The following is a 22,700-nucleotide window of genomic DNA, read 5'->3' as shown; positions in this document are numbered from 1 at the left end:
AGGGCTTTGCTTACTGATTTTTTCATTTGTAGTACCAACTCCTTACTTTAACTCTGTAATATATGTTAGTCATATGTCTTTCAAGATTAATTCCAAAATTCTGAAACTTTTGTTTGGGTTAAATTTCTTTTAATATAGAAACAAAAAAATCTCTATTGTATAGCTAAGTAATTTATTTATGGATTACCCAGCCAAGATTTTACTGAGCTGCAAACTGCCTTTTTAAAAAAATAATATTCTCTTGCTTTAGTTAATAATATTAACTCAGAGAGCAAAAATGTAAAACCAGCTAGAACCAAGCATTATTATAAAGATAAAATCTGTTGGGAATGGAGTGTGTAATATTTTCCATCATAATCATTTTAGTACCTAAAAGGAATTATAATGGTAGCCAAAGGAGACCATTCTTTTTCTCATTAACCTCAGAAACATACAGTTCAGTAGATAACGTGATCATTGATTTTTGTTATTAAAAGCTAAAGAATTTTTAATCATCAGGAGGCTATTTCTATTGGTGATACATATTACTGTGCTTTGAGAGTGCTGGTTACTAACCTCTCTAAAAATATCATGTTTGAGGAAAGTTGCTGAGATTTTAGAATCACTGTCTAAGAGCTGCAACATCACTTTGTAAAAATTGTTCTAATCCACAACATACAATTCTTCACACATTAAATGTCAGCATAATCTCTATCTGAAGTGCAAAATTTAGGACTGCATGTATTCCTTGAGTACGCACAATCACTTAGATCCCATATTGAATATGCTTCTCATTTAACTTTTTAAAAATCACCATCTAGATTTAAAAATCACCATCTAGATTTAAAAATCCCCTCTAGATTTCATTATGTGCATCGCAATTTTTTAAACCATTTTATGACATAAACAAATATGAAAGTAGCATTGATTTTTTTTTCTTCTTTTGAAAAATGAGAGTAGCAACAGAATTAAAGAGAAGAGAATTGAGAGATAAGATATACTGGGTTCAAAGTCAGACACTATTATTCTGGGCTGCCAATTATTAAGCCAATGGCCTCGTATAAATATTGAGCCATCATTTTTATATGTAATTTAGAAATAAGAACACCTACCTCGCCTGGTACAGACTTGCTGATAACTTCAAATTAAATAAAGAATATAAAGGTACAGATTAATTGCAAAGTCGCTAGACAAACAGTAAAAAAATGTAGTTCCTCCTTCACTTCTACAACATCATAGTTTGTAAAATGCATTTATACATTATTTTATTTGGGACATGGATATGTTTATTAGATTTAAATGTTGTTTCAGGTCTCTAAATAATATATTATTGATGAAAATAAAGAGTGTTATGACACATTATTAATTAGACCATTCATAAGGAAGGTTGAGTAGAATTTTCAGATCTGCTCCTTGGTATTTTTTTTTATCTTCAGACATAATAAAATAGCAGAATAGTCTTTACGATATCTCCTACAGAGTAGTGCAATATAACCCAGATAGAAGCTGAAGTCATGTCTTTTTAGATTCTAATTAAGTTTACAAAAATCCTATTCCAGTATCCATCTCCCTAAAAAATTTTGTCTGACGCAAGAAGAACACAGGGAATAAAAGTTAACCATTTCCTCATTCACTTCAAGAATGTTTCCATTTCTTTTAATTAGTTTAGAAAACACCTAGCTGGCCCATGTATGCAATCCCTTCTCAAAGGTTGGTAACCCTATCATGGGCATAATCATAATTCCTTCACTCCTTCAAAATACTACCAACAAAACCAACCAACCTTAATTGGGGGTTCATTGCAGGGATAAGAGCAAGCTTTATATTGGGATTCTGCAAGTATCTTAAAATTAAGTATCAGACATTCTGTTCTTAAATGCATTTTGATGATCCAGCCAATAAGAATCTCTCTTTGGTTGTCTTTCTCTTATTCTCTCCTCAATCCCTTCTTCATACACACACACACACACACACACACACACACACACACACACACACACAGCTTTCTCTTTTCTCTTAGAACTGACTTAAGAATGAGAGCTTATGCTTTTAGAGTTGTGTTTATACCTGCAAGATCCTTTGCAAATAGAAATTATTTTTTCTTGCCAAATTGAAAAAAGTTCCCAATAGCGCATATTATTTTAATCAATTACAACTATATGGAAAGGACATTAATCGTGAAGTTTAATTCAGATTTGAGTGTTGGCTTCATGACACATTACCTGTGTGGCTTTAAATAACTTAGCCTAACAGTCTCATCTGTGAAATAAGATTACTATTATTAGTTTCGCAAGACTGCTGAGGTGATTGCCAAGGAAATACAGGTAAAAATGCATAGGGCATAGACTACTTATATAAATAATGAATTTTTAAAACTACTGGGTAAACTCACGATGCCACTGTGGTACATGTATTTTTACTTTTTATATTTTAAAAATACTCTTAGGGTCCACACTGTATCTAAGGCACTTCACTAAATGCTTCGAAAAGCAAGAAATAGACCTGCCCTCCAGAAGTTTAAAATTTAGAAGAAAAGAAAAAAAATGCCAAAAAAAAAAAAGAGGCAAAGGTATGCATAATATAGATGCAAAGTAAATAATAAATAATACTTGATAAAATCTAAAAAACTTCACATAGCACATGGAATTTGAACTGAGTCTGGAATTTGGGTAGGATATAATCTATGTGGATGGAACAAGTGGAGAAAGAAGAAAATTTGTTACTTGAATCTATGTTTAAAAAAAAAATCACCATTAAATAGTCTATTGACAAATATGAATAAAACCCAAAGACTGAGACTAGAAGCTTCACCATCTTGGAGATTTTGCACAAAATCACTGAAGCCAGCTTTCTTTCCTTGCATCCATCCCTCTGAGTACAAACGACATTTCCAGGATCCCTCCAAGCTACTTACACTGTACATGGTAAAAGGCCAGTGACTCTTTACTTTAACAAAAAGTAAAAGTGTGATGTTTACTACTACCTTTTCTATCATCGGAATAATAGGAAAAAAAAATAAGAGATATAAAAGAATCTCCAGATCCACCCCGCCTCCCAAAAAAATAACTACAAATATCTGTGACTGAGCTACTGAATAGGATATGTCTGAGAGTTACATTAACTTTAACAAATAGCACTATTTTTAAATTTTCTATTTTATTTATTATGATTTTAAAATAAAATAAAATCATATTTTATTTATATGATTATAGAGGAAATTTTAGTGATTTGTAACTATAGAATCATCTAATAACTAAGAAAACTTTCATTGTGGTGCAATGGTGACATTAGAAACTGATGTCATTCTTCATATACGATGACTGCTGACCAGGGCTTCAGTGAGGCAAATATTTATCCAGAAGTTAAAATAAGTTTAAGCCAAATCCATCTACATTTTTTAATCCATGCTTTTTGTGACCTATCAGCCAAGCAAAGTTTGGTTTATTAAAGCCGTAGAAAAGAAACACTATGCCTTTTACTACCAAGATTTTATTTTTTAATTTTAGAAATTGCCTCCAGATTCACTAATTTCACAGTGTATTTTTTACCAAATAAAGAGAGCTATCATATCATTAGTCTTGTCTTTGACTAATTAGAAAAATCAAATTCACCATTAAGTAATATATATTCAAATAACTCTAAAAGTAATTCTGAAATGTCTTCAAAATATTTGAATGATTATAGTAATAGTATGACCCCTAAAATAACTTTTTAAAAATGTACTACACTATTAAATATACAAATGTATGTTGCAATCTTCTTATTTTAGCAGGAATAAATCACATCATACCATCATTACTTATCACAGTCTTACCAGCCAAGCACTAAGTACCGTGTGAACAGGACCTGACTCAGCTGTTTGTAGTTCTGCCATTGTGCAAGGGCTGGGGAATGTTGTAAAGCTATAAAGAAAAAGGCAGGGAAAATGCACCGTTAGTTTCATTAGCACGTAATATTAAAGAACTGAGCTTTCAAAAAAATTAAATAGAAAGACAAGTTCCTCTCTTACAGCTGAAATAAGTCTGTAACAGAGTATCATCTGATGATCAGTTGTATAGTGGTCCCAGCCATGTGGTTTTATTTTAAAGAGGACACTATTGTAACTCTGCCTGCAGGTTTTGATTCACTTTGATTTCTGCTGTGCTCTCAGCTCCTGAAAAATCACCTTTAGACCAGTCTAAACGATTGTAATCTGACTGTTCTCTGAGAGCAGGAGGGAGTGTGTGATGGCACCAATGCTATCTTTTCTAATGAATCACACTAATGAATGGGGAGTTGTTGCCTAAATCATTCAGAATCCAGCTGGTGTGTCATTCACAGGAAGACCTTAAGCCTTTTAGAATATATTCTGTTCCAAAGAGCATTGCTTCCTCAGAACTATTTCATGATGTGAAAGATTTTTAGAGATTTGCTTTAAAAAAATGTATATGTATGCAAATACACATACACTTTTTTTAAATGAGGAAACAATTCTGAAAATACTCTTGAAATGTCTAATGACATTTACTTGGAGAAAGATAACACAAAAAAGTAAAAATTATTAATCATGGTTTTCTGTATTTTTCTATATTTTATACCATTAATTCTAAACTATCCAGCTAATACAGAATATTTGTGCAAACAATAAAAATTGATAGAAATTCTATTAGTTGAAAATATTTATTATCTATAATGTTTGTTTTTATATTTAATATTTAATTATAAATAGCTTTATTTTTGCCTAACATTTTCTTAGAAACATTATATATGACATATACAATGCTATATATAACCTTATATATATATAATAACATATAGTAAGGTATGTATATTTTTCCATGATGTCTAAGACTATATTTCATAGGTCTTCTGTTCGCTTAGTTCCAAGCATTTAGTAATATTTAGATTTCTAATGAGAAAATTAGGCTAGAAATAATACAGTGTCATGAAAAAGGAACTAATAATGCCAGCCCATAAAACTATCTGGGAAAAAGAGATAGAGCCTCATGAAAAAATATTTCCAAGCAATGCAATTCCACTTGTCGAAATCTAATCAAACATTAGATTTTTGCCTCAAATAAAACTTCTTCAGTAAGGCTTCCTTGCATTCTTTTGTTTTTCACTTGAGAATCCTCTTTCCCCCAAATTTCATGGTATTTTGACTTTTATAATATAACTTATCACTGCTACCTTGAATTAGTTGTGTATATGTATAGTAAAACTGACAATAGTATGTAACACAACTTATTATAAATATTGTTATATTTACTTTCTTCCAAGAATAACTGAATAAATTGACAAGGGCTATGATAAGCTATCACATGTAAAGCTAAATTTAATTAATATTTAAAGTACCTTAAATTATGTGGTAAAAACCTGAATAAAAATAATTTTACTTATGAACATAAAATAATACCTAATTATTCAGTATAAGACCTAGAACATTTAAGTTCTATAAAACTACAGTAAGGATGACCTACAGTTATACCATTATACACATATTTTTTCAAGTTAATGATCTCATTCTTTCTTATAATATCAGTCAATTCCAAAATTTGATTAAAAATACATTATCGATGTATTAAATACTTAGAGTTCAAAATTGAAGAAATTTGCTGTGCTACTGAACTAAATTCCAAGTTTAAATCTTTTAGGATATTAAGATCATTTTCTTATATTCTAATGTCCACACTAAAAATACTTTTCTTTATTTCCCATATAATCTCAATTTTCCCCCTTGACTATGTTCTCTTCACACAAATGCACTCTCTTTTAATTGCTCAGCTTTTTCATTCTCTATTTTCACCTTCCACTAATAAGATCATTCTCTAAAACCCATGTCAACTGCAGTTTCTTTGGATCAGTGACATCTTGACATCATTTTCAACCATCCTAATCTAATTAGAAATATGAGGGTAATAAGAAGAGGGAGAGTGTGCCTGAGATTTGGATTGTCTAGTAAGTAATTTAACTGGGAATCTGCACATAAATTTTAAGCCTAGTCATATTATTAATGTAGAACTAAATTCTGGTTTTATGAATTTTAAATACTGAGGGGAAACACCTAGAACTGATGCCAATATATCATATTTAGCCAAATTTCTAGTTAATTTGGTGAAGAAATATGTGTAATCAAAATTCCAACCACCTATTGAAAACTTTGAAAAGACTAAATCAGCAATGATTTCGAATTATAGCTAGCACCTCTAATAAAATCTATGGCCCTGGAGAATTCAGAATCACAAAGCAGCAGGAAGAAACATAAGCCAGAATCCGTGTGAGAGGTGCACACATAAGATTGCCTCACACACCCTGATTATGTGACATGAAGTCCAAAGACTTCCTCACACTTCAAATTCTTAGCATCTGATACTGTCAAAACCTTTTCTCCGTATGAACCTCTAAAAACACACAGGTTGTTTCTTTTTTCACCCAGACTCAATCCAAATAATTCATAATTTTTCTAAGTTTCTACACACAAAAAAAATCCACATACAATACTTTTTAACAAACATTAATGAAAAGTTATGAATAGCAGGGAGAAACCATAGAGAGTAAGTCTACCTCACCATTCATTCTTGTTATTTGTCATATCTCTTCCCAAAATTGTTTCCTGAGAATCCAAATAGTCTTCTTTTATTAAGGAGAACAGTTCAATCTCCAAATTTATACAATCATTCATATTAACATTCATTCTCAACAAAACAAAAGAAGCCTAGTTAATAGTACTCATTATTCCTAGACACCTGGTACAACTGGAAATTAATATTTTCTGCTGACCTGCTACTGGCGCTCTAGTAAGGTGCACTACAGTTCTGGCCCATTGTTAGAAGCACTACAAAGAGAGCAGACAATTCTACCAGAGGTGTCAGACAGGATTCCTTGTAAAAGATGACACCAGAGCTAAAGCTTAAAATTTACATCTCGAATAAATGCTCCTCATAATCATAAGATGGAGGCAAAAGATGGGAGTGCTGAGTGGGCAGGGAGGAGGAAAATACTTCAAAGAGCTGGAACCAAGTGAGCAATGCTGTAGAAGTGCCTTTAGGCTGGAGTACGCCGCTGCGTGCACCATGGTGCAGGAGGGAAAGGTTCAGGAGAGAGGAAACACGATGAACCCACACGGATCGGAAAGCACCAGGTCATGAAGCCCACTGTTTATGTGTTTAAAATATTTGGACTGACTCACAATTCCTAGCCTCAGTCGTGGGAATGAGTTGCAGTATGCACCGATAACATTGTCATTAATACTAACGAGCCAAAGTTGGAATGTCTTTTTCTATTTTGTACAATTCACATTCTACCATATAATATTTCACTCAGTTTTATACCATATACTCTGCTGAGTAGGCAAGAGAGGAATGTCAGCAAAGCGGGCATACTGCTACATGTTCATATGCCTAGATTTCCAGGGATATGTCTTTCATGTGAAAACCATCCATCCTCTGCGCCAGAGTAGAAAACAAATATAGAGAAGTACTACTTTGAGCATTAAGGGTTTCAGGCATGCAAAACTAATGATGAGTTTATCTTTTAGAAGGACCATTCTGGCAGTGAAAACAAATTGGGCCTACTTAGCAGCTTATTGGATATAACCCAAGAGAAAAGTGGTAAAGGTCTAAACTAAGGTAGTAGTAACAGAAATTAAAAGAAGGGGAATCACATGAAAGCTATTTTGAGAAGAGAACTGGCAGTGTTCTGCTGAAGGACGCCTTAGTTGTGGAAGGGTAAGAGAGGAGCAATAGGCTCGTTAACCCATCCCTGAGTGCTGGTCGTGTTTAAGGCCATTGAAAGCACTTTAAAACAACTCTGATCAGATCAGAACCAGGGGAGATTAGGGTGGCCAACTATCTGCAGGGGAGCTTAGGGCATTTGGACCTGAGCCAGTGGAGACCCAAGGACAAATGCCCCAAAGGTAAGTAAATGCCTGGCTCACGGGAAGTGCTCTAAAGAAAGAGTATGCCAAGATTTCTGTAAAATTTCCTGCCAGAGCACTAAAAATACTAAATTAACTAGAGATCTAATAATCGTCAGCTGCACTAAAACTAAGGTATTTCAATGACGCTGAATTATTCATTAAATAGGCAGCCAGTCAGTCAAATTACTAGCTCTTATAGCTAATATTTCAAAGTCTAAAACTCTTGAGGAACACAGGTGGTCAATATGAGTGTGACTCAAAAGCCACCTGAGAAAAAAGACTAAAATGGGGGTAGCCCATGAGCGTTAAATATGGAGAGAGATAAGGGGATAAGGACCCCAATGCTGAATTAGCTATGAATAAATAAAACATGATGCATTTGTTGATATACCTAGTGATGAGATAATGAAAATAATTTTATCAACATGAGCAAAATACATATGATTTTTTAAGTCTGTTCAGTTCCACATAATTTTGAAAGTTTTCTATTAGGTAAGAAAACTTTTAAATCTACAAATTACCCATGCTCTTCTCCATAGTGAGTTTATGAAGCAGTTTATTTTGTCTTTTAAAAAGGGAGTATTTTTTATCCCTTTGTAAAATCTAAATTCACAAATGCCTAGAAACATTGTGGTAAGAATTCAAATTGAAATGACTGGCATTAGATTTTGCCTTAGTGATACTATTGCTAAATTTGTCCATTTTCAAAGCAAGAAAAATAAAATACTTTTACCATATACGCATTATTTTTTATGTCAAATTAGAAAGTATCTACTTTTTCAAAATTTTCAATTTGCTCTAAGAGAAGAAAAAAATAGGAACATGTATATAAAAAATTAACTGATTAATTGCTTTAAAAGGCATATATGCTGAAAAACACCTGAAACGACAGTCTCTGACTCTCAAAAGGTTAAACTACAGTTACTTGCTTAACTTAAAATATATCTCAAAAATGAGTAAGTTAAATTACATTCAGTTAAACAAACAATCTGTACTTATTAAGAGCATGCCATTTGCCTCAGTTCAAATATGTTTTGTATCTCAACTAAGTTTCTAAACTAGCCACCTCGCAACCTCTATCACTTATTTCTGTTTCACCCTTTATGTGTGTATAGTATGTTACTACTGGATCTCAAATAAGATTATTTCATTTTCTTGCTTAAAAACCTTTAGATGTCCCTTAGTAATCACATCTGTGACACTCCTCTCTTCTATTTTTTGCTTCTCAGATAAATCAAATTTCAAGCAATGGTGTACTCCCATTTCTTATTTATATGCTCACATGTATCACTGGGGAAATTTTCCCTGTCAACTAGGCACATCCCCTTCACTGCATCTTCTTCTGGCTAATTCTTATTTGTCTGTCTCATTAATTTGAGTCTGTTCAGTTTTCTTAATATGAAACAATAAATATAACAAATATAATGATTAAAAGAATCTGATTAGTTTATAAATGTTCAGTATTTGTAAAAAAAAAAGAAAAATTTTATCATGTTAATTATATATAAAGCCAGTTCATTCAGCCAAAAATCTCACTGAAAATTTTTTTTAAAAGAAATCATTTTAGTTAAGTGACATCATCAGTAAATGAGAACATTTTAAAAGGAATTCAAACTACATAGACAATCATGGTATAGATTTAATATACCTTCCTCAGAATAAAGACATGAAATATAATTAGAATGATAAGAATGGAGCCATAGAACAACCGTTTGGTACAGCAATATGCTATAAAACGATACTATATAGGACATAGTCAAATTCCCAACTTTAAGAACAGGGAGTGAATCGGAAAACATATAGATACTAATCATAAATAAAAACGTGGTGAGTTCTAAGGAATTAGTGAGAGAAACGCTTGGTATAGACTGACTCTTTCAGAGAGACTGGTGTGGGGCACAGAGGAATAAATAGAACATGGATGAGCATAAAGTTTGAAAAAATAATTAAAAAGAAAGGTCAAATTACCTTAAAGTGGATAACTATATATTTATAGATATATCATAGTTATTTTAAAAAGTTTTATAGCCCAAAGCAATTAATCAGTTAATTTTTTCAAACAGTTGTTTAATTCGGGAGATAAATTAAACTAGTAATTGACGTTTCCATAGACTTCGCAGGTCAGTTCGGTCAGAATGATCATTAAAAGATTGGTGGTTGCCAGGGGCTGGGGAGAGGGGTAGCAACTGGGAGATGGTGACCAAAGGCTACCAGTTATAATACGTGTACGTTCTGGGATCTAATGTACAACATGGTGATTATGATTAACAATACTGTATTGTATAGTGTACTTGAAAGTTGCTAAGAGAGTAGATCTTAAATATTCTCATCAGAAAAAAAAAGGACACTTTGTGAGATAATGGCTGTTAACTAACCTTATTATGGCAATGATTCACAATTTAAACATGTATTGAATCATTACAATGTAGACTTTAAACTTACATAATGTTGCATATCAATTATATCTCAATAAAGCTGGAAAAATATGATCATTAAAAGATAGATTCACTATGCCAATGACAAAATAAGTAAAAGGAACATTAAGTACGTGCCTTACATGAAATAATGTTGCTGACTAGAGCTTAATTAAAGCATAATAATTGGCATAAAATGGATAGAATGATTTACTATGCTATAGAAATAGCGTGAATGGCAAATGCTTACTAGAAAAATTGTTTTGTGAATTACTAAGCAGTCACGATTTTTTTTATTTTTTACTCTTAGTGTTGAATTTATTTCCAAAATATTTTTGTGTATTATTTTAGGGACAAATAACAAGGAGACAATAATTTTAAGTGCCAAGAAGATGAGAACTATAAAGAAAAAAAGGAAAAAGTAATTTTTACATGATACTATAAAAATAAACTGTACTAGTTATCTGTACAAGGAAAAAAAACTATGAGGAAGAAATTGTGGACTCTCTTCTTTCATCTACAGATTGTCTGATAAACCACTGAAGACATTTCTAACTTTCCTTATCTATAACTTTCAGAGCTTTTTTAATATATAAAGGTATACAGTTTTATTTTATAGCACTTACTCTGGGAGAAAATCGGGAAGATCCTAGTCTAGCCAATAATTAAATGTTTTGTAGTAAATATTTGTATACTTTGTGCTTAAAATTGCCTAGATAACTTACACATATTTAACAATATATCTTATTGTTTTCAAATACATTTTCTCTTTTATATTTTAAAACAGGCCTTTGGCTGACAGCACTCAGCAAGATTTGGTTACTGAGGCAATCAATTGTACTGTCCACACAAAATTTGTCAAAACAGGTCTTCTAACTCCTGAAATCAAGGAAATGAAGTATCTCTTGTCCATGCCTCAGAAAACCTTTAATTTTCCCAATGAAAAAATTAGGAAAGAACTACATAGACAAAAAAAAAAAAATTAGTAGAAGATAGTGACGAATAGCAGAATATTTTTAAAAATCACATTTAATGGTATGGCTGTTCTTTTAAAAGTTTAAATCTTAAATTATCTAAGACTATAAGAGTCAAAGGAAAACACTTGCAGTAAAGAGAACTCAACCCCAGCATTTACATTAGAATCTGCTACCTAAACTTAATAAGTAAAAGGAGAATAAAAGTATATTTTCTTAAGAGTCTCAGCCAATGGGACAGTGAATAAGGGAGATAAAACTCACCTAGAAAATAGCTTCTAGAATTGAGGCTTGGCTCAAGAGAACAACATACTTGAGATATCAGAAGCAAATTGGACTTTTGTTTGTAAATTCATTTCGGCAATATAAAATGCAGATTACATTATTTTAATAACATGTCTGTCCATATAAGCATTTAAGAAGAAAGTTTCACTCACAGGATATGGCCATATCACAATTATTATATATAGTTTCTGGTCTACTTCAAAGAGACAACTGCATGTTTATTAATATCAGTCAAATGGAATTCAAACTGAGTTTCTGAGTTTTAACTCAAGTGAACATTGTTCTTAATTCTCCAAAACCTTTTTATAAATATTTTGGTATTGGTATATGTTTATTTCTTGGACTGGAAATTATGATCCAGTCTTCTCATTAACTAATCGATTTTCTACCACTAGACAACAGACACTAGAAAGTTTCAGCTTCAGCAGAAGGGCACAGTGAATGCCAGAGTGCTCAAGGCCTGGTAGATGTTTGCTATGGAAAGACATTTTTTACTATTGTTTCTGGGCACGCTGATGACAACAAACAGGGAGAGACCTCCTCTTCTCAATAAATTTTGACTGACAGTTCTCTTGTGCTGAGTATGGTCATATGGTGCCTAGTTTGGCTGGCTCTGTCTGAAATAATAGACCATATGGATTCAAAGCCTAACTTCAATGTTCTGCCATCTTATTATTGGAAAGAGAAAGAATTTAAATAGAATGTCAGTCAGGTTTTTATGTTTTCCTCTGCAGCTGCAAGCGTCAGCTAAAAATTACTTACCCTATCTATATCATCTAGATTATTATGAATCCCATAATCCAAATTCAAATATTTTCATTTGACGTATTTTCATTTGATATATAAAAAAGCTGTGGTGGCAAGTACCACTTTTAATTCACATAAACGACATCGATTCCCCCAATACAGTTCTCTTTTCAGTTTCTATAAAATAGTCTCAATTCCTAAGAAAATTCTTATTCTTTATTAAGAAGATATATATTTATTTGATTCCCACACTTTTCTAATATTGGTTCTAATATCTAAGTTTTCTAGATGAATATCAGATGCCAGTATAGCAGACGCCGATGGATTTTTAAAAATCAACCAAATTCACTCTCTGCAATTAATGTAAAATTAACACATCTGTTTAATAGACTTATGTGTATATCTCAGAGTAATTTAGACATATAGAATATACTTTATCTGAAAAAAAATTTGAAATATTTTGTGCAAATTCCTGAAACCTCTTTCTCATGGACTCGTCCCACTAGGTGCAAGGAACCATTTTCCCGGCTCCCATTTTCGACCCCATGATGGATGCCCAAATGCTAGGGGGAGCACTCCAAGGATTCGGTAAGCATGATAATTTCTATGATCTTTTATTATAAATTTTTTTCACTTTACCTTGTTTTAAGTTTGTCATATGGGTGTAAATAGTTGATGTCTAACAGAAGACAGATTTTATTTTTTAAGCTAGGCAAAGAAGTAGAAGAAAACAACAGAAAAAAAAAATAGTAATGGTGAACAGATTTGCATCTCTCAAGTGCAAATTTGATCTTGACATGTTTTTGCCTTAAATCCTCAAACATCTCATTACTAAACAAAACCCCAAACCAAAAATTCTTAATCTAGGATAAAATATCCTTTTTGCCCTTGTTTGTTTCTTCAGCCTGTTTCCTTTGCTACTTCCTCTTCCAGCTAACTCAAACTCCCTGATATTCCCCCAAAATGGATCTGCTTTTCGACATCTCTGTAAACTGGCCCAATAATTCCCCTGACTGGAAGACTATTTTCTTCTCCTGTCTACCTTGCATCCAAATTCTCTTCCTTCAGTAATCTCTTCAAATGAGCTTTCCTGTTTAAATGCTTCTTTGGGCACTCCAAACTCAACCAGCTGTGCCGATGCCCGGGCCCCCTGCTTCTCCACTCGTGTGTCACTCACCTCATTCTCACTGTGCTTGTTCTTTCTGTCTCACTTTATGACCACTCTGTGAGCTCCCAGAGCATGGAGTCTGGCATGCTGCTGTTTAATAAATGGATGTTCGATGAATGAGACTAGAGTTTGGAAAAGGGATAGAGAAGGGAAGAATTCTGTTGGAATCTTTTTTTAAAAATTAATTTTTAAGATATGATATGGTGCTGTTAAACATCTATTATATATATTTTTTTGTTCCGTAAAAGCTGTTTTAAAAAGAATTCTGGTGAGCATGAAGGTAAATGTTGACAACATAAAAGGAAACATTTCCATAAAACACACAAAGCCTTTCATAACAAAGGAAAATCTTAACTTTAAGACAAGATCGCCTGTATGAGAACGATGCACAGGCATACACACACACACACACACACACACACACTTTATTCACTTCACGTTTTATATACTAGCAGAACCCCAACGGAAAACAAAAAAGGACTTTAAATATGTTCTCTAAAGTCGATTTTAGGAGTTTGCAAAGCTTTCATGCCTTTTAAAATATCAACAATCGCTAGAAAAAAATATAGGGATAAGGTAATAAAAAGTTATGAATTAATTTTTTCTTCAGAAGAGTCACTTTTGCTTTAAAACTGTGGGCCAGAACAATTTAGTCACTGAAAAAAATTTATTTGCTCCAGTGTCAATTTTTCTGTTATTATAATTTTAGGGACAGAATATGGATTCATTTTGACCATCATAATTTTTTGTTTGTCAGTGTTTTAGGCTGAAGAAATTTCGGAGGTTTTGGTTTTGATTGCACAGTGTCCTCTTTAGCTCACTAGAGCAAAAAACCATCTCAAAATATTCAAAAGTCTATCCATCCTGATGACCTTGGCAAAATGCAATTGAAAAAGAAAATATCTAATATTTTCCTTGACAACTACGATTTTTTTCCAGCTTTATTGAGAAATAATTGACATATAACACTGTGTAAGTTCGAGGTGTATAAAGTGATGATTTGACACATGTATATATTGCAAAATAACGAACCAATAAAGTTTAGTTAACTCATCTTTCACCTTACATAATTACTATTTTTGTTGTAGTTATGGTGAGACATTTAGATTTGCTCTTAGTAACTTTCAATTATACAATACAGTATTGTTAATTATAGTCACCATGCCATCCATTAGGTCACTAGAACTTTTTCCTCTTATAACTGGAAGTGTGTACCCTTTGACCAGCATCTTCCTATTTCCCATACCCCCCAGCCCTTGGCTGGTTCTATGAGTTCAGCTTTTTTAGATTCTACATGTAAGTGCAATCATAGAGCATTTCTCTTTCTCTGATTCATTTTAATTAGCTAATACCTTCAAGATTCATCCATGTTGTCACGAATAGCAGATTTCCTTCCTTTTTATGACTAATATTCCACTGTGTATCTCGCATTTTCTTTATTCATTTTTTGCTGATGGATACCTAAGTGATTTCTATAGTTTGGCTATTATGAAAATTGCTAAAATGAACATGGAGTGAAGTATCCCTATGAGATAGTGATTTCATTTCATTTAGATAAACACCCATAAGTAGGATTGCTATATCATATGATAGTTCTATTTTTAATTTTTTAAGGAACTTTTATAATATTTTTCATAATGGTCATACCAATTTACTTTCCCACCAACAGTGCACAAGGATTCCCTTTTCTTCACATCTATTATCTTTCTGATAATAGCCATTCTAACTGGTGAAGTAATTTCTCATTGTGCTTGATTTTTATTTCCCTGATAATTACTGATGTTGTCCTTTTTTTAATTTTCATTTCCCTGATAATTACTGATGAGTATTTTTCATGTATTTATTGGCTATTTATATGTCCTCTTTGAAAAAAAAATGTCTATTTAGGTCTCTTGTCGATTTTCTAATTATTTGTGGCTTTTACTATTAAGTTGTATGAGATACTTATCTATTTTTAGGTATTAACTCTTTATCAGATATAAGGATTGTAAATATTTTCTTCCATTCTGTAGATTCCTTTTTCGTTTTTGTTAATTATTGAAATAGTAGGGGGCGGGGGAGAAAATTCATTGATTTGTTCATGAAGCTGTCCAGAAAATGCTAAAGGAACATCTATTCTATGTTACAAAGCTATGGAAAAGCAGATAAATCTGTGAGTTCATGAGATAACTGATAGTAACTATAAAAACAAATGTAGTAGTCAGCTTTCTTTTGAAAGTAGTGCTGGCTGGCTTGCATGTTTCAAAAGATACAGCATGAAAACTGTTCAACTTTCAGGTGAGGCAAGTCCTGCAGGTCAGGGGGCTACAGAATATTTCCTTAAAGTATTCTTTAAAAATACCTCCTAAGTTTTATACAGAAAAAGCAAATGTGGAAGAGAGGATTTCAAAGCTGATGAGACTGGCTTGTTTTACAAAGACACTGACAAACATGTACAATGTAAATGGCATTTCTGTTGACAAAAATGTTGTGACCAGAAGGTCAAAGAAACCTAACCCTATATTTCCCTCAAGAGCAATAGTGCAGCATTTACTAATTCAATGCTCATGGTGACTTTGCAGAAAACTACCATGAATAAGAGGAATCAATGGTACATTAAAAAAAGTCTATAAAATTTCTATGGTTCATTATGCTACAAAATAAGAATTATCTAGAAATTCCTGTCCGAATGCAACAGCGCAAGAAAGAGAAAAACATACAATGATTCTAAAGATGAAATCAAATTATTATTTATAGAGAATATAATTATATATCTAAAAAGCCTAAGTAATCAACTAAAAAGTTATTTAAAATTATGGGGGTTCAATAATTTTTCTCAATATATGGTAAACATAAAATTCAATATCATTTATTTATTTAAGCAATTATGTGTTAAGAAACAAAATTTAAAAATGAACAGAAGGCAACTATAAGTAACAAAATAAAGTTTCCTGTCATTTGCAAAAATTCTACAAATCTTTACTGTCTTTTAGGGGAAAAAAAAACATGAGTAATTCAGCAAACATATCATATTAGTGACAGAAAGACAACTCTTCTAAATTGATTCCTAAGATTATAGTTATTACAATTTAAAATTGTTAATTTTGAGATCCATATAAAATTTTTCTGAAATATCTCTGGAAGGATAAACGAGCAAGAATTGCTATGAACACATTGAAGAACAGTGATTCAGAGAAGTAGGCTGTGGATAACCTCAGTAGAACAGCGATGAAAAAACAGAAGACTAACAATTACCTAAATGTAATGATAGTAAAAATAACGATAGAATTGAAAACTCTTCTATGTATTAGTAAAACATCTTAATTTTGGAATGTCCATTACGCAGCTAACAGACCCCCTGGGTCTTAACCTCTAAATGTCCTTTAAGTCCAGGGGCTTAACCAGGCTAGACTAGCCCCATGGTACCGTGTTACTCTGTGCCTATTACTGGAGGCTGCCTTTATTCTCACAAACCATAAAGTTCAGTCTTTGGAGCTGATTCTATTTCTCCCTTTCTCCATTTTACAGCTTTCATACCATTTCTCATCTACATAAAACACTCTGCTCTTCCTTTTGTTTCTCGTCGGCACTGTCATCTACGTAAATCCTAGTCACTTGCCCTAATTCACTGGTTATTTCAGGTCCTGACTCCATCCAGGCTTTTCTGTGGTCTTAAGATTTTCATTCACCACCACCCCCCCCCAAAAAAAACATCAGCTTAACATTCTAGCCTTTCACTTTTCAACTAATTAAATATTACCCTTTGTCAAAGAAAATTTACACCACAAAGTATTAAACAAGCAAGGAAGACTTTATTCAATTTTATTGCAATAAGGGTCAAGATTTTTGCAACAGAGAGACCAAACTCAATTCCTCTGAAACAAAAGGTGGGAGAGTTTTTAAGCATTGGGGTGTGCTGGTGGAAAAGTATTGGAGGACACTGGCATTTGGGGGCATGATCACTGTGATTAACCATCTGTATCTGTAACTGGCACTTATGGAAGTTAGGTTTCTCCCTCCAACAAAGACTGGGAGATAAGGACTCTACCTTACTTGATGATTATATTTTAAAGGATGGCTCCAAGTCCTTAGAAAGACATTTCTGGGCTGTAAAATTGACAAGTGGTTGAGAGAAGATGTACACCTCAAACGAATAAAGAAAAAATTTACAATTACACATTTTCCAAAGTAAATGCTCTCAGAAAATGAAAATCAAGGAATAAGCCTGTCTAAATTTTAGTCAAGCTGAGGGAAATGTTAAGGCCTTCTTGAACACTCTAGGACTACAATTTCAGCTTCTTGAACACTCTAGGACTACAATTTCAGCTAAATTCATCTAAATTGGTTGTGCATTCAGATGCTACATCAGTTCAATGAGTTGGTGTATGAGGGAGTAGAAGCCTCACAGCACAGAAACAGTCTCTGCTATGAGAGAGACAGAGAGACAGAGAGACAGAGAGACAGACACACACCATGTTCCACACAAATCAAGGGAGGTTCACAGCATCCCTCAGCAGGGTACGCATCCCTGTACTTTCATAATTTCCTTCTCTATCGCTTTCTTCTTGCAGAAGTTCTGAACTATAGCAGTTATTTTTGTCTTCAGGCATGTTCACTGCAAATCATATCTCTCTAACTACAAAACGAGAAAAATATTGTGCCTATTCAAACACTAATCAGCTTGAAGTTCAGGGAAGCCTTTTCTGGTGGGAGAGATGATCGAAGAAAGATTACTTTTTACTCTCCTGCATTTTTTTATTGGATCTTTTAAAAAGAAAATCTGTAGCGATAGCACCAAAATTAGAGATAGGAAGAATGCAGGCTTCATCAAGCGTTACTCTGTGATGTTCCGTCTTGTTGAAGTGTTCACTGCTTTAAAGCTCTGTCAGGGACAAAGCTTGCACACTGATTGTGAACTTTAGCTAATGGATTCTTCCTAACTGCAGAGCAGTAACTTTAATGATCTTCAATTATTATTCTTTTCCAGGCTGTGACAAAGACATGCTGATCAGCGTTCTAACTCAACGCTGTAATGCACAAAGGCTGGTGATTGCGGAGGCATACCAGAGCATGTACGGCCGGGTAAGTTCTCTCTGCCTTGATCTCTGTATTACCAGGGCAAATTCCTGAGAAATGACAACACTCTCAGAAAACAAGTACTGTTACTCTTTTTAGTCTCACAGATTACAAAGATTTCAAACTTCACGGTAGTTATGTCAGAAACAGTTTCTATGTCAGTAACATCCTTCAAGGAATATAAGAAAGATATATCATCAAAGGTATCTACGTGTGAAGTATGTTCAGGCTCACAGTGACTCCACCAGTCCTTTCTTAAAAATCACTTCATAACATAAAATAAAAGATCTGCTAGCCTTACACTTACAGACTAAAAATGCTGCACCAAAAACAAGCTTTAGGGAAGGTGCAGAAAGAACTAGTCTGGGTCACATCAAAAAGTAAGACCTTGTCCTGTAACTCTCCACCGGTCCTCACGCAGCTCTCAACCAAAGCGAATTCTCTGCCAGCTCTTCACATTCTAATTTTAAGCAAGTACCATTAAAGATTCCTGTCTTTGTGCATTTAAACCACAGATTCAGAACAAAAACTTTTCAAGCCAAAAGGGCCTGAGATAGCAATTACTTTGTCCACTGAGCATTATCGATGAAACACTATGATGAAACTCTTCTCTATTCAGTTAGTCTATATAAATTTACTCCATTTGTAAACCTCAGGTTTTGAATATTTATAATATATGAAATAAAGCATAGCCTTCTGTTTTCAAATTAATTAATAATCCAAAAGCCACAACTACTAGTAAAATTAGTTGAATTAGGCTATAGAAGGAAACCAGTTATGCTTTTTTTTTTATCAAGGTGAAACTGTTACCTTAGCTTATGTTCCTATGATACCAGTGCTAGTTTTCTTTTGAAAGAAAATATAAAAACTATAAAAGTTGTAGCATTAGTAATCTAATATTGTTTTAATATGCATACTGCTATAAGAGAGGTCATTTTTCAGTAATTTTTTTTAACCAAAAGGATTATAAACATCTTTGCTTTCTATACATCAGATTAATCTAGGTTAAAACATTATTTTATTGATCTTTACAATATTATACTAAAACAGATTAAAACGATTAAGAAATGTGACACACTAAAAAATTGTAAAATCCATTAAACAATTTATACTCTAGTGAAGCACCTTCCACTATGTACATAAGATCTCAGTGTTTGCTAAACTCTGACTTTGCCAGGTAATCCACACCACGTGCAAAAGCGTGGCTCCTACACTAAACTGCACCAACTGGAGGAGAGGGCGTCTTGCAGGCGCCTTTCCTCTGAAACGCCTTGTCATATAGTCAGTCATCAAGTCTTGCAAATTATTTTTCCTCTCAAATTTATCTTTTTCCCTCCCTTGCACAGTCTGGACTCAGGCCTTCATCGTTCGGGGCCCAGACTGACAGGGAAACCCTGCTACTCCCAGTCACTTCCTGCCCTGTTCTGGCCACGCTGTAGCCCGAATGACTCCAAACTAAATGTCCACTTTCCCACTTTAATCCCTGCATGTTTATCCTACTTCTTGCTCACAAATATCCATGTCTGTGGAATATTCGCAAATGCCTGCCAAGGGCATACAAGCCTTGCTTGCCCTGTTTCTGCTCACCTCCCTCTTCACACACCCTCAACTGCAGCCAAAGAGAACGACTTCGAGTCCTACAAATGAACCCATTCCCGCTCCCTCACTTTAGTCATAGTGTTTCATCTACCATCAACAGCCCGATTCTCCACTCCATGTGCCGCGCACCCACTCAGCTTCCGAGAACTCGATCCTTTTTCCCATGCCACTACTCCCTGAGCAGAGTGGAACCGGCTTGTGCTGCTACCGCATCCTTTACATAACTGCCACATGGTGCCTGACGACACATTAGTGAGCTTTTTATATGAGTTTCCCTGTACCAGAGTCTAAATCCTTGAAAGCCAGAATGCATCTTGTTCATCCCTAGAGTTTAGCACAGCTGTATGTTTCACACATCGAGATTGCTTAATTAATGTTTGTTGAATGACAATGTGAAGGTACAGCTAACAGCACCTTCTCCTGCAACTAGCAGTCAGTTCTGGGCTGCTCCTGGTAACTTTCCCCACTTCACACCTTCTGCTCTGGGCTAGGTGCTTCCTGCTGGGCTCCTGGAGCTCCCTATGCATGATGCTATCCTCCCGGGCTGTGTTGGTTTCCTGTTATCTCTTGCTGACTGGACTGTAATCTAGGAAATCAGGGACTAGGTTATTTGCTGCTGTCCCTCCAGAGCTCAGCCCAGGGTCTGACACAGAAGAGCACTTTACTTAAGAATAAGGGAATCTCAAGAATTATATTCTCTCTGTTTACTTTCTTCTTAAAAAAAAAAAAAAAAAGGAGGGGGGCATCTTTCCATTATCCACTTTACAGTTAAAGTGAGTTTTCATAAATTGTTTAAATGTCCCTTTTCCCTCATTACCTGCTCCAGCAGCTCCCAGGTGAGTCTGCCTGACCCTCAGGCAGGGCTACCTGCCCTCCCCTGCTGCTCACTTTCAGAATTACTTTTGTTTCACCAAGGTGTACCTTCTACTACTTTCCCTTTCTGTGGCAAGAGTTTATAGATTTCCTGTATGTTAATCATTGCTGTTTTTATTTTTTGTTAACATGGATAATCAAGACTTGACAGAATTGTTTTCTTAGCTGCTGAGTAAAGTGCAATTCTAGGCCTGCTCCATACTTATTATTTGATATTTAACATTAGTGAGGAGTTGCTGAATTCCATCTACAACTTTACCTCATCCGAAGCAGAAACTAATCCTTAGACTCAAACGAGAAGCCCTCTGGAATGCCTCTGATTGATGTACCCATCAATATAATCAATGAGGTTACCCCAGATCTTCCACACCAAAGAAAGTCTATTCTGTTGACTGTGCAATGGAAGCAAGGGAACAATGAAATGCCTCTGAGGCTAGGGAGAGGGACCGTCCATACCTGATAAGTATGGCGATCAATGATTCCTGAAGGAGTTCAAATTCAGCATTGAAACAATTTGTTTTCCAAGTTTTCATTTAAAATGGGGTGATCCACTCTGAAACACCTGGCCTCCAGAACTCACTCACCCCGTGGTGTTGGTTGTGTAATTAGTGTAGAGGCTGACTTGTACACAAAGCTAGAATGTGAACCAAGGTTCTCTGACTCTTAATCAAGTCTTCTAAAGCTTCTCTATAATGCCTGTTGTTCTCAACTGAATAAACACCAGATTTAACAAGGGCAAATGTCTGTACTGCTAATTCCCTTACATCCTTCAAGGCTTTACTCAGTGTCAGCTACTCAAGAGGACCTACACTGATTGCTCTATCTAAAACATCACCCGCGCCGAAGCCTGTGTTAGCACACCACATCTCTTTTACCTGCTCTTTTGCTTCTCTCCATAACTCTTACTACCTTCTAATATCTCACATAATTTAGTTACTTATTACAATTAATATTTAGTTTGCCACCTCTAAAACAGAACCCCCACAAGGGGAGAAATCTTTGTTTTGTTCACTAATGTCTCCCTAGCACTTATAAGAGATACAGGCACATAACGTTGTTATCTACCAACTGAACTGTGTCCCCTCAAAATTTATATGTTGATGCCCTAACCCCCAATGTGACTGTTTGGAGATACGGTGTTTAAGGAGATGCATCAGGTTAAATTAAGTCATAAGGGTGGGGCCCTAATCCAATAATACAGGTGTCCTTATAAGAAGAGGAAGTGAGAGGTACCAGGGGTACATGCACAGAGGAAAGGCCAGGTAAGGACACAAGAAGGCAGCCAACCGTATGCCAGGAAGAGAGGCCTCACTAGAAACCAGCCTTGCTGGTACCTTCATCTTGGACTTCTAGACTCCAGACTGTGAGAAATAAATTTCTGTCCTTGAAATCACCCAGTCTGTGGCATGATTATGGCAGCCCCAGCAGACTATAGCTGGTGCTCAGTAAAGAGCTGTGAAGTATGTAGAGTTCAGTTTCACTCTGCAGATGCATCTTGTCGTCATCCCCATCACATCTCAGCTCCCTTGTTGAAAATACTGATCCTGAAATATCAACACACCTAGAAAGTGCTGGCTATACAACTTATCTATCTATTTTAGCAGAAGAATCGTCATGTCACTAGCACCAGAAAAGGTACTGTGGCTCTATCTTCACTTTAGTTTAGAAGTCACAGGGTAGATGTAGTTTTAGTCTCAAAAGCTGGATCT

At 34.4% G+C, this 22,700-nt stretch overlaps 1 protein-coding gene across 1 annotated transcript in view; it reads left to right on the top strand.

Moving 5' to 3' along the window:
- Positions 1–22,700, top strand: part of ANXA10 (annexin A10) — a 60,854-nt gene that overhangs the window by 6,298 nt on the left and 31,856 nt on the right. The window contains exons 2-3 of the mRNA XM_006906330.3: positions 12,803–12,884; positions 18,431–18,525. Coding sequence (XP_006906392.1) covers positions 12,803–12,884; positions 18,431–18,525 — 177 coding nt within the window. The remainder of the gene's footprint in view (positions 1–12,802; positions 12,885–18,430; positions 18,526–22,700) is intronic.

The sequence above is a fragment of the Pteropus alecto genome, unplaced genomic scaffold, assembly GCF_000325575.1.
Source record: "Pteropus alecto unplaced genomic scaffold, ASM32557v1 scaffold50, whole genome shotgun sequence".
NCBI lineage: Eukaryota > Metazoa > Chordata > Mammalia > Chiroptera > Pteropodidae > Pteropus > Pteropus alecto.
This window is presented reverse-complemented; position numbering and strand designations above follow the sequence as displayed.